General features: G+C 38.4%; 1 protein-coding gene across 1 annotated transcript in view; it reads right to left on the bottom strand.

The window, feature by feature from the left end:
- dner (delta/notch-like EGF repeat containing) overlaps nt 1-8,048 on the bottom strand; it is a 75,781-nt gene extending 67,733 nt beyond the window's left edge. Inside the window, exon 1 of the mRNA XM_088345293.1 lies at nt 7,674-8,048. Within this exon, the coding sequence (XP_088201419.1) occupies nt 7,674-7,955 (282 nt within the window). The 5' untranslated portion in view covers nt 7,956-8,048. The remainder of the gene's footprint in view (nt 1-7,673) is intronic.
- Between the last annotated feature and the right edge of the window lie 4,695 nt (nt 8,049-12,743).

The raw sequence follows: 12,743 nt of genomic DNA, 5'->3' as shown, positions 1-12,743 counted from the left end.
CTTTACATATACCAATAAACATGATGTCAAGAAGCTCATGGTACTATTTTCTCTCAGTGACAACTAACCGACCCGACAGCAGCTTAATCTTCAGTTTGATAAAAATAAAACACCTACTGTAGAACAAATAAGTTTGTTGGTCCTGAGGGCGCCTGAATGCTTTTATCCATTTCAAACACCTCGCCCCTACGAATCGTTCCAGATACCTCTGATCAACGTTACAATTTCCCCAGACACATCTTTGAACCATTTTGATACAAAACACTCTACTTACAAATGTTTCAGGTTACAAAGCTACTCCCAGAACAAAATAAATGAGGAAGTAGAGGTACAACTGTGCAAGCGTGTGGATCACATGTGATACAAAGATTGCCGACCTAAATCGATTGGCTGAAAACAAGCGCTGTCGGATTTATGAATTGGGTGTAGGTTTAGGGTTAGGAACTAGCCTTAGAGCTCTATATTAGGGTTTTAAACTGAATGTCGGGTTAAAATAGGTTTAGAGCTAGAGTTATGGTTTGAACAAGGTTGGGGCTAAGGTTACAGTTAGTTGTACTGTACATAAGTGTGGGGCTGGGGTTAAGAGCATGGGTTTGGGCTGCAACTAAAGGTTGTAAACCGGTTTTAGGGTTCCGAAATAAGGTTGGGGCTAGAGTTAGGGTTTCAATCTAAGGTTTAGGCTCCTGATTTTTTTTTTGTGGTGGACAGTGTATATTTAAGCCTACGTCCATTAATTACCTGGTAATAACATGGTAACAACATAGTAATAACAAGATAAGTGGTCATTTTTTAGAAAAACCTAAACTGGGTGCCGCCTGCGTCAATAAGTAACAAAAAAAGTAGCTCTCCTCTTGAAAAACGGTGGAGATCCCTGAAATTTTGTACTAGAGGATATTCAAGGGGGCTGTGTATGCCACCTGTTGGTGAGGCAGCTGAAACTCAGCCATTCACCTTGCAGCTTTTCTGTGTCACGCTGCAGTATTTCGTTTATCCTCTGTTCTACTAAGTGGCTCCTCTTTGGCCCTGCATGACTCATAGAAGCTGCTGATGACTATGAGCCCCCTGCCGCGGCGGATGCTCAATGTGACATCAAGTGGACGGCAACAATCCCCAAGCAAAACCGGTATTAATCAAATTTGAGTGACCGCTTGGCAATTTTATCAGCATCGTGCATTGCCTAAATAAGCTGCCATCTATACAGGACCAATACTGTCATATGTAGAAATAGATATATGGGTAAATAAATAGACAGGTATGTGCCATTTAAATGAATGAACACATAAACAAATCATGTAATACATAATTATGACATAAAGGCTGATTATTCATGTACTCATCCATTTTGTTATTTATTTTGTTGGTCCACACCTGTTCTCCTTGCAAGTTCAAAATCCATTGATGGCTTCTTTACTTATTTCAAATGTCTACTAAACTTTGAATATCAGTAGGTCTTAAGAAATATTGGAAATAGAATAGAAACTGTGTGACACCAAATCAATTTAGGGATTAGCATTAATGAACACACCGCTGGTTAGAGCAATGGACGTCATTCAAACTTGATATCCTGGTACTATGTTTGTTCTGCATGTTATTCCAAATTTCCAAATGAGAAGGTAAATAAGCATGACAAATTCTTCTTGCATCTACAGTTGAATAGTTATGTATCATCTTAAAATATAGAAAGTAAGTACAGTAGAGAGCAGTGGTCAGCAACCCTTTCTGTACAACGTCTGGCAATAATTTCACGGCCTGGCCCAATGGCGGCATTAAACAAGTTTGTACTTTTTCTAAAATAAAATAATAACAATAATAATAAATATTATAACTTTTATGATAATTACAACATTAATAGCAATAATGAGCATAAATCCTCTGTGTAGTCATGTGGAACATTTAGATGTCCTTGTAACATCACACTAAAATCACATTTCATTTTTGAACCGATTTTCCTAACGAGGGTCGCTGGGGTGCTACGCCCATCCTACCCATGTTTTTGGAATGTAGAAAGAAACCGGAACGCCTGGGGGCAAAGTGAGAACATGCAAACTTCACACGAGGAGGCGGGTAGCTAGAATTGGACCCTGGACCTCTGAACTGTACATACTATTAGTATCGTTAGTAGTAACTCTCTCTGGTTGCTATTATAACGTTTAACATAAAATGTCATGTCGATCCGCGTGCCAAGTAATTCGAAATACAAACTAATCATAAGAACAAACCCCAAGAAAAGCTTCTTTACTTATTCAGTGGCAGACGTTTCACTTAAATGGGAAGTGCCTGTGCCAGCCAACTTTTGCCATTTGGACTCAGAACAGTTAAACGTTCCTAGATTTCTTGAAAATACTCATTTCCAAGAAAACTTCTGGCTTTTTGTAAAATGATGCATTTCAAGCAGAACTTTCACTTCAGTTCTTTTTTTAATATTTTTATATACTTGTGATACCTCCAATATCTAAACAATGCTTTCCATAAACAAAACAAAAAAACACTTTGCTCGCAAAATAACATTTTATTGAAAGAACGCTGAACTTAAGCATGAACAATGCATGAACTTTGTAAAAGATTTTCAGCACCCACTGTTTCCGGTGAAGGTATCACATGATTCGGGTTGTCGCGGTGATCACGGACGTGCAATTAATGTCATCCCTCTCTGCCTGGACTATGACAAAAGTACTTTGTCATCTTTTTCAGAATTAATGAAGCTTTGAAGCGTTAACAATCTGTCATGATATCTTCGCTTTTCTCAACACACTGCCATTACTCGGCTCAGACTCATTTCCTACCCGGAAAACGTCTTGCTCTCCCAGTCGACCAGTTTTCCGCCCCTGACACCGCCATCGCTCGCTATGGAAGATCCACTTCCGTGTTCGGATCACAATCCGAGTACGAGAGCGTTTTGCTTCCTGTGCCCAGCGAACACTGATCGTGGGCGCAGCCATTCCTCTCTCTTTCAATAAAACTTGTGGTAAACGTCACGCAAGTGGGTCCTGTTTCCGTTCTGGTCCTGTAAGCCCAACTGAGTTAAAAAGCCATTAGGCTTTATATTCCATGGCGCCTATCTGCTTTTATCAGGCCTCTTTGGGGCGGAACAAACCCCCAAAAAGATGAAAAAAGATGAGTTTATTCAAGCGCGACTAAGAAATGTACGCAAATTATGTGTTACTCTGCCGCCACCTCCCGGCTCAAAGTCATGAATGCAGCTTCAAATGCCGTACTACACCTTTAAAATATATGGTGTCAAAAAATAAAATTGAAACAATTTTGTTTTTATGGCTCTTTGGGTCAAAAAGGTTCTTGACCCCCTGGTATAGAGTATGCGGCTAGCCGGTTACTCATAATAACCAACTTTAATATGTCAAATTTGCTCCATCTCAAACCAATAAAGAGATGCAATGCAATCTATTTTCGACACACGCACACACAAACCTCAAGCGAGCGAGTGGGTTGGCAGTGCTCTTTCCTCTTGTTGCCACAGCAACACAGCCCATCTCCGCCATGGCACATGCTTCCACAATGAAAAAGCGAACCGTTCCACAATAGGCAAGAAAACATCCCTCCATCGCAATAAGAGTATCTTCTTCAAAATAAAATGCTGTTATTGTGTTATAAGGAAATATCACATTTGCATTAATCTCACATCTAGAAGAATAATGTTCATTGCGTTACGTCATCTCAAAGTGCTACGATTATTTTGTTAATCGTTGATGAAGCTATTATAAATTTACTATATTTATTTTAGACATTCTGAGAGAGTAAATAACAGATTATCTGATTTTTAACAGTACACATTCTAAAATCAATTGTTTCTGTGATATTAAAAAATGCATCTTCATTTTTATTGTATTTTTTTGCCTTTATAAAATCATGAGTGCAAAAAGGAAAACCCAAAATTTTTTTTTTTTTTCAAATAAAAAAATGTTTTTAGAATAGAATAGAATAGAATAGAATAGAATAGAATAGAATAGAATAGAATAGAATAGAATATATCTTTATTGTCATTGTTACAACATGGGTTGAGTATATTGACTCACTGTCATTGTACCCGAGTGAGACCTTGTCTAGAGAAGGGACTGCACAATACACAAAGAGGTAAGTATTAGTTTCAGGAGCGAGCAGCAGCAAGTCAACTGCAGGAGAGAGAGTGGGAAAGGTGAGAGGAGAGAGAGTGGGAAAGGTGAGATGGCACAACATTCATTTGGACAGGTAACTTAAAATTAGTTTTACCTGGTTATATCAGTATTATTTTCCCCCCATTTTATTAACACTCCACTTATTGAAACATGAATATTTTGTTTGTTTGTTTGTTTGTACATGATTCAATTGTTTGTTTGTTTGTACATGATTCAAATTGAATCTTTTCTTCCGGCGGCGTCACGAATGGCAGCCACTCCAGCAGCTCCCGTGTTATTTTCGATTGTTCTCGATTGTTCTCAGCTCAGGGATGCTGCTGGAAATGTGAATTTCCCTTCGGGGATGAACAAAGTATCTATCTATCTATCTATCTATCTATTGTGACAACGAAATTGGACGTGGCACTCCGGGTCCACATTTTACAGTGAGGATAAAGAAAACAGAGGGATAAAGGAACAAAGGACATGTTTGTACTGTCCTTGTTGCATAGGCTTTGTTTTCCTCCGGGTGTATGAGGGGGTGAGGGACAGACAGAGATGGCCAGATCCAACTAGATATTTGATCTTACTGTACACACGGTCCAGTGTTTTTTCCCTAATTGCTCAGTCCACGTATTGAATGTATTTGGTAGGTACAGTCCTTAAGCATGCCCGATTAAAGTCGCCGGCGACGATAAAAGTTCCGTCGGGGTGTGCAAGCTGTTGTTTATTGATAGCAGTGATCAACTCTGGTGGCTTTTCGTTCATTTCAGATCATTAATTGAATCCTGAATGGTGTTTGTGACACTGTTGAAAGGACAGTATGTATGCTTAGCTCCCCTTAGTGGTAGTAAAAAAACGTACAGACGCTGCTTTACTTACGAACGATTCCGGACGATCGTTAGTAAGTTGCTTCAGTGCTATAATTTTGTATGGAATGTATCTTTAAGGTTTGTAATGGTAACCTGTATTGTTTTGTACTAAAAATAAACATTTCATAGAATAATATGCTCTATTAAGATAACTAAAGTGAAGTTTAACTTACTTGTGGAAGATGGGCTTCAAGAATTAGGCTACTTCCTCCTACGTGGTAGAAAGTGGCCAAAAAAAGCGATCCAACCATTTTCTCAACCCCATCAAGCTTTCTTATTCCACTTTCATTTCAAAAGAAACGGCTCTTCTTTACACTTTACACCAGTGGTTCCCAAAGTGCCCTATTTTTTGGTTTTGACAAAGAGGACGTGGAAACAGAAGAATAACACCCGTCGCAGAATTTGCTTTCGCGCTGTCGTTATGTCCAGAGGAAACACAAGTCAATTGTATCAGCACTTTAAAATGTATCACAAATTACAATACACGGCATGTCAAAAAGGATTACAAGTAAAAGACATAGAAGGCGCATCCACAAGTACACTGTGAGGTAAACAAACCTCCATCAAAGCGGCATTTGCGACCTTCACGCCGTACGAAAAAAGTTTGCAAAGGCACAAAGAAATAACCTCTGCTGTGACTCTAGCTAAAAATGTCTAATCGTGTCCAACCCCAAAACTGCATTAACGATTGGAGGTAACACTTTTTATACTCTCCTTTTTTCATCATTTTGGGGGTTGGTTCCACCCCGAACTGGCCAGATAAAAGTAATATAAAAGTAACTAGGCGCAACGTAAAATAAAACATAAGAGCTCCTTGAACTTAGTTGCGGGTTGTGAACACGTCTTTAATAGAAAAAATATTTAACTTTCAACTTTTTAAGGACACCTCGAACGACACACCCCACCTTTGAGTTTGAAACCCTACAGCAACATCTAGTGGTCAAATAATACACAATGTCCCTTTATCTCTTTGATAAAAGTCATGTGAATTTAGATGTTTCTTGTTTATTGTAAGTGGTAGCTCTATGTCTACTTCAGATTTTCTGGTGATACTCATGTCACTTCCCCATTAATTAAACACCGTAAACCGAGAATGCATAGCACAAAAAAAGAGAAATATGTAGAAAAAAATACTTGAAAAATCGAAGAAATAATACAAGTAGTCTAATTTTTCCATTCCCTGTGCGATTTATTTATTAGTAAAACAAAAATAATCGTTGACAGAAGAAGAATGGCGGATGTGTATTTTGTTCTTGATTCATTTAATTAAATTCTATACGTCTATATCTATACATCATATATATATATATATATATATTCAAAATCCAGTTTATTATCCATGAACCGTGAAATCAAATTTGTTCTATCAGTGATAAAATATCAAAGTGATTCCTCAAGTGCGTTTGATGTCATAACAATGTAAAGGAAACTGTAGCTACAATGTGGCCCAGTTGTAAAATGAGTTTGATTTTATTCAACCCACTAATCTTTCAGGTGACACGCTCCATGTTTGAAAGTCTGTGGCGATTCGTAACTTAAAATTAGCTGAAAATTATGGTAAAAACAATAGTATATCACTCATTGTTTTCCTTATTAATGGTTATCTTATTAGGCTATCTTATCCATGAAAATGTTTTTTTTCTATTTTCGTTGTGGGTCTCTGGTCCTTTTTTCTGCCAGTAAGTATACCTTTTGATTTCAATTCATCCAATGCCAGTATTCTGCTCGTATTCACTTATTCTTTATCTTCTACAAAGAACAGCATTGATCAGAAACAAATGAAACTCGTACTTTGAATCAGTGGCGTCTGAACTAGCATTGACGATTTGCTAAACAATAAAAAAAGACATGCTGGCAGCGTGCACATATTCCTTATCCTCTATAAAGAATCCCATATCGGAAGGAAAGTCCTGTTTTGTATCAGAAATCAAACAATTTTTTTTTAACGGTAACATGAACCTCAAAATAATTATATAGATAAATGAGATCATTTTTGTTAGCTGACGATTACTGAGGGGTATTATAACACATCTCCTAGATCTTCTTTTTTTGCTTTCCCTTTTAATAATATTACATATATATATATATATATATATATATATATATATATATATATATATATATATATATATATATATATATATATATATATATATATATATATATATATATATATATATATATATATATATATATATATATACAACGTGTTTATAATCTTACACCATATTTTTTTCAAATATATATATATATATATATATATACTGTATATATATCCATCTATCCATATATATATATAGGTTCCCTGCGATTGGCTGGCAACCAGTTCAGGATGTCCTTTGCCCACTGTCCGAAGATAGCTGGGATAAGCGGTGCAGATGATGGATGGATATACATACAGTATATTATTTATAACCGGGACAAAACAATACAAATGTAACCATTTTAATTTGAGTATTTTACAGACTTTACAGGCTTTATTTTGTTAAAATGCATATCCCTAACAAAGTCAAGAAATATTATGTAATACACAAATGTGGTTTTTAAAATTCAAAATGGGTCGTTGGCGACCCTGACGTAAGACGAGGGTTAACCACTGGGGAGCAAGACAAGATCTTCAAATATCAAACGTTGGACAATTTAGTTGAATCAAATAAAACCCAAATTAAAACAAGGACAAGTTGCCACTGACCTCGCAGTTGCGTCCAGTGAAGCTGCCCCCGCACGTGCAGGTGTACCCCCAGGTGTCGTCCGGTCTTCCCGGGAACGGTAGAGCCGAGCAGAGCCCCCCGTTAAGGCAGGGTCGACCTTCGCAGGGATCCGACCGAGGCGCAACTCGGGTCGGCTTGGGCTCGGCCGGGGCTGGGGTGTCCGGAGCCAACTGGAACGGGGAAGGGGCGGCGCCGATGCCGCAGTTGAGGAGAAAGGGGACGAGGAGGAGAAAGGACAGAAGAGACGCTCGGCTTAAGCTCATTGTGGTGCTTGTGTCCGGTGCAGGAGGTGAGGATGCTGAGGCTCAGGATGCAGGAGGAGAACGAGTAGAGAAAAGAGAGGGTGGCCGCTCTGCTCTCTACTCTGTGTGAGATCGTGACGACATTCATGCAGCCCGCCCGCTCCGTACACCCTCTACCCTGCAGACAGTAACAATTCTACCTGTCAACCTCTACGGCTCCATGCCCTTACAAACTGTAGTATTTTCCCATACAAAATACAGTAATCTTACACCATATTTTTTTCAAACGTGTTTATTTATGTAGTTTAACATGTTGTATTGTACATGTGTTTCGTTATATCATATATATTGTTAATTAACATTTTGTCGTGAGATCCTGAGTTGCTCGACATGAATGAGGTTTATTATAGAAGAGTTCAAAAATGAAGTAGCTTGGACCTTCACTGTAGAAGGAAAAACTACATGCAAATATAATTAAGTATAATAATAATAAATTTTCTGCATTATTGTTGGTAATATACTGATTAAAGGAATAACCACAAACCTGTCTTTTTCATTTTCTCCTTTTATACTTATTTTTTCTCTTAACTTCTTTATACAACATAATCATTCGTAATATAATGCATCAAAGCAGGTGAGCCGTATGAGAGACGGCTCTCTTTAATGAGTTGAGCCGAAAAAGCCGGTTCTCTAAAAAGAGACAGACTTCCTTTCACTACACAACTACCACATGAAATCCGAGGCGGCAGACGCATGCGCACAGTAGCATCAAACCGCTCGCTTCGTTTGCAACGAAAAAAAACGATGCCGAGATAGAGGCTACCGCGGCGAACTCGTTTGACTTGATTGATTTGCCGTTTCGTGATAGTCGGTGTATCCCGGATGGTACCCACAATTGACAATTTGCGTTTTTCCGTACAGATTTTCTTGTACGTCGTACACGTCTTAAAATGCATAATAAATGTATGGCAAAAACATACAGGTTGACAGGTATGCACAATGAAGCTTTCGATATACAGTGCCATTAAAAAAAATATTTGCCCCCTTCCTGAATTTCGTGTGTTTTGTATATTTGTCACTCACAAATGTTTCAGATCATCAGAACAATTTGTATCTCACACATACACAACCCAAGAAAATACAAGTTGCAGTGTTTAAATGTTGATTCCATTTATTGAGGCACAATAAAAAACCTATCTGGGTCTATATGGATAAGTAATGGCCTCTGCTTGTTAAATTGCAGAGCAACTGTGACTAACCAGAGTTTTGGGAAAGCTGAGTTCATTTCCATAGGCCACACCCAAGCCTGATTGCCACTACCTGTGTTGAATCAAGAAATCACTTGAATTGAATCTTAGACGCAATGAAGTAGTCTTCAAAATATTTTAGAACAAGATTGATTGAAATCCCTTAGTCCATAATGAATAACAAAACAATTTCCAAGTCTGTAGGGCTTCAGTGAACCCCTGTCAGCCATTATCCACAAATAGAGAAAACTGGGAACAGTAAATGGTCTGCATTTTTATAGCGCTTTTCAAGTCAATGAAGACCCAAAAGACGACCCAAAGCGCTGTATAATGTGCTTCACTCTTACCCATTCACACACACTCACAGACCAATAGGGAGTCGGCCATGAAAGGAGCCTACCTGCTTATTGGCCCCTTATTGGGGGCATTAGGGAATCAGTGTTTTTTCCAAGGACACTTCGACATATCACACGGACAGGGTTGGGTACAGTTACTTTAACTGGATTACTGTCAATTACTTTTGGATTACTCCTATACCAAATATGCTAATAAAAGACAAAAGAAACTAAATATGAATAAAATTATGACTCTCAACACGTGGTAAGCTTTCTCTCCTGGCTTTGATCTCCGGCAAAACTAACATAAGATGCGACAGAAACAAAATGAAAATAAATCCAAACAGCTTGCCAACATCATTTTTGCCGTTCCATGTATTCCGTTACTACCCAAGCCAGCACAAAATTTAGTAATTTTATTCATAAAATTAATTATTTTCATTTTGTTTCTGTCGCATTTTATGTTAGTTTTGCCGGAGATCAAAGCCAGGAGAGAAAGCTTACCACGTGTTGAGAGTCATAATTTTATTCATATTTAGTTTCTTTTGTCTTTTATTAGCATATTTGGTATTGGAGTAATCCAAAAGTAATTGAAAGTGATCCAGTTAAAGTAACGCTACCCAACCCTGCACACGGAGGAGCCGAGAATCAAGCCTGCAAACTCTTGATCCCAAGACGAGTGCTCTACCTCCTGAGCTAATGCCGCCCGAGTGGCAAACAGTGCAAACCTTCCCAAAAGTGACAATATACCCTGTGTTGTTTGTTTTAAGGACATTAGAAAAAAATTATACAAGGTTAGAGAGGCTTGTTTTTGGACTGAGATTAGATTGTGACACCAGGTGAGGCTGCAGGACCTCTGGCAGGCTTTGTGCTGAGCGTGAACTGGCCTGACAAGAATATACAATACTGATGTCAAGCTCATGCTCATCGAAGCAACATCGGTGTAATACCATGATGCCATCTTGGTTCACACCGAACAGACGACACTGGAAAACACTTCATCAGGCTGATGTCATCTGAGCTGCAAAAAGCGATGGAAGGGGGGCTCGGGCGGGCATTCAGCTGGTCTGATCGGGCTTTTGTGGCTCACTTTTGGTGCATGTCCAATACTACTTAAACTTTAACACTTTCACAATGCAAATGCATGTTTGTCACAGGTTTCGCATATTACACAGTTGTTAAAGAGTAAGGAGAATGATGTGAAAAGAAGAATTTCTCAGAAACTATAAGATTCTGTATATATCGTGATTCAACAATGTGGCCATTTTTTTTAATGAATTTACACATAATTGTTACAATTATGTAAAACACAATAATTTGGGCGACACGGCGGCTGAGTGGTTAGCGCATCAGCGGCACAGTTCTTAGGCCATGGGAACAAATCCAGCTACCAACCTTCCTGTGTTTGCATGTTCTCCCCCTGCTTGCGTGGGTTTCTTCCGGGCACTCCGGTTTCCTCCTTCATTCCCCAAAACATGTGTTTCAGGTTAATTGGCCGGTCCAAATTGTCCCTAGGTGTAAATGAGCGAGCAAATTGTCTGTCCCTGTGTGCCCTGCGATTGGCTGGCAACCAGTTCAGGGTGTCCCCTGCCCACTGCCCGGAGATGGCTGGGATAGGCTCCAGCCCCCCTGCAACCCTAATGAGGATAAGCGGTGGAGAAAATGGATTGACGGATGATAAGTTGATATATGATTGATTGAAGAAGCATCCAGTTGTTTTGGGGACCGCTCTCTTATGAGCCTGTCATCCCCTTTTTTCTTTTCAGGTGATTTGTTCATTCTGTGATGTTTGTTGCAACATGAATGAAAAGAAAAAACTAAATACATATGTAACTGGTGTAATAACAACTTTTGTTTTATTGAAATTCCTGCTGAAATATGTGCATAGTTTTTGGTAAGTGTCCTGCAATGATGAGTCCAACAGTGCCACCTGCTGGTATGGGGTAGGGTTTGTTTTAGTTTTTGACATGTGACCGGAAGGCAGGGTTTTGTTGGCAGTCTACAGAGCGAGCTGACAACGAAAATCAAAGAGATCAAAGCCAGCAGAGAAGCTAATCACGTGTTGTGACTCATTTAATTTGCAGAAACTGTAATAAAAACCTCATCATCCAGTCCAGCGTGAACGTGGATCTTTGGTGGGACAGGTACAACGCGGTTACACATACACACACACATATATATATATATATTATATTTGGTCTATTTCTGTTTGGTAAGCCATAGTTTGCCCACCTCTGAACCCCAAATTGTGTCTGGTGAGAGTCACGTTTTTTATATTGTCACCAAATAGATATTGTGTGTTATTTGACCACTAGATGTTGCTGCATTGTGTAGTTAGTGCATACATGCCAATCTTTTGACATTAAAAAGCAATCGGTTCAGAACCCACAAAGCCCGAACAAACAGACCGAGGGAGAGGTTCTTCCCCGAAGCTATCAACACACTAAGCCGCAGTTTTGAAACAGTCTTAAAGTGCAATGTCCCTATTCTAAATTTAACACCCTGGTTTTTAGGCACAATATTCCTGTTATGTAGTTTTTATTTTAGATATTTTTCACTTGATCCTACAACAATTGTGCAGAAGTAGTATTTTATTTGCAGAAGTATGTTACTTTATTTTCCCACTGTTAAATGTTTTACCATGTACCGTTTTATTTATGTACACTTGACTTGATTACCGTAATTTTGTGCAAATGGAAGCCATTTTAAATTCAATGCCGTTAATTATATTGCGCATTCTCGTCTAGTGAACCCAATTGAACTGACTGAAAATCTTACAAATATTTTTCAATATTATCAAATACAGCCATATTTTCCTTATGACTTTGTCAGTAACCTTTCATTTTCAACTGGAGCCAAACACACTTTTCCTTGATATAAAAAAAAATCCCTTTAACATGGATATTAAACGAAAGAAGCCAATATTATTCAGGCACCATCAGAAGGCGATAGTTTTATTTTAGCACTGATCAATTGACTTCGACGTAAAAGAATGACTACAGCAATTTTCTATATTGCTGTCACTTGCGAGGGACCCAGGAAGTATTTTTTATACTTTAAAGAGTCTATTACTTTATTGGAAAGGTATTTCACTCCCAACATTGTTGCTCTAAAATGAATGAGTGTTAAACCTATTTTTTCACCAACATTGAAAGTTATTTTATTCCCCTTTACCCTATTGTTGGAACACCAGATGCATATAAAGACTTAAAATACACAGTAAATTT

This window comes from Urocampus carinirostris, chromosome 10 (assembly GCF_059441175.1).
Source record: "Urocampus carinirostris isolate Australia breed hairy pipefish chromosome 10, RoL_Ucar_1.0, whole genome shotgun sequence".
Classification (NCBI taxonomy): domain Eukaryota; kingdom Metazoa; phylum Chordata; class Actinopteri; order Syngnathiformes; family Syngnathidae; genus Urocampus; species Urocampus carinirostris.
This window is presented reverse-complemented; position numbering and strand designations above follow the sequence as displayed.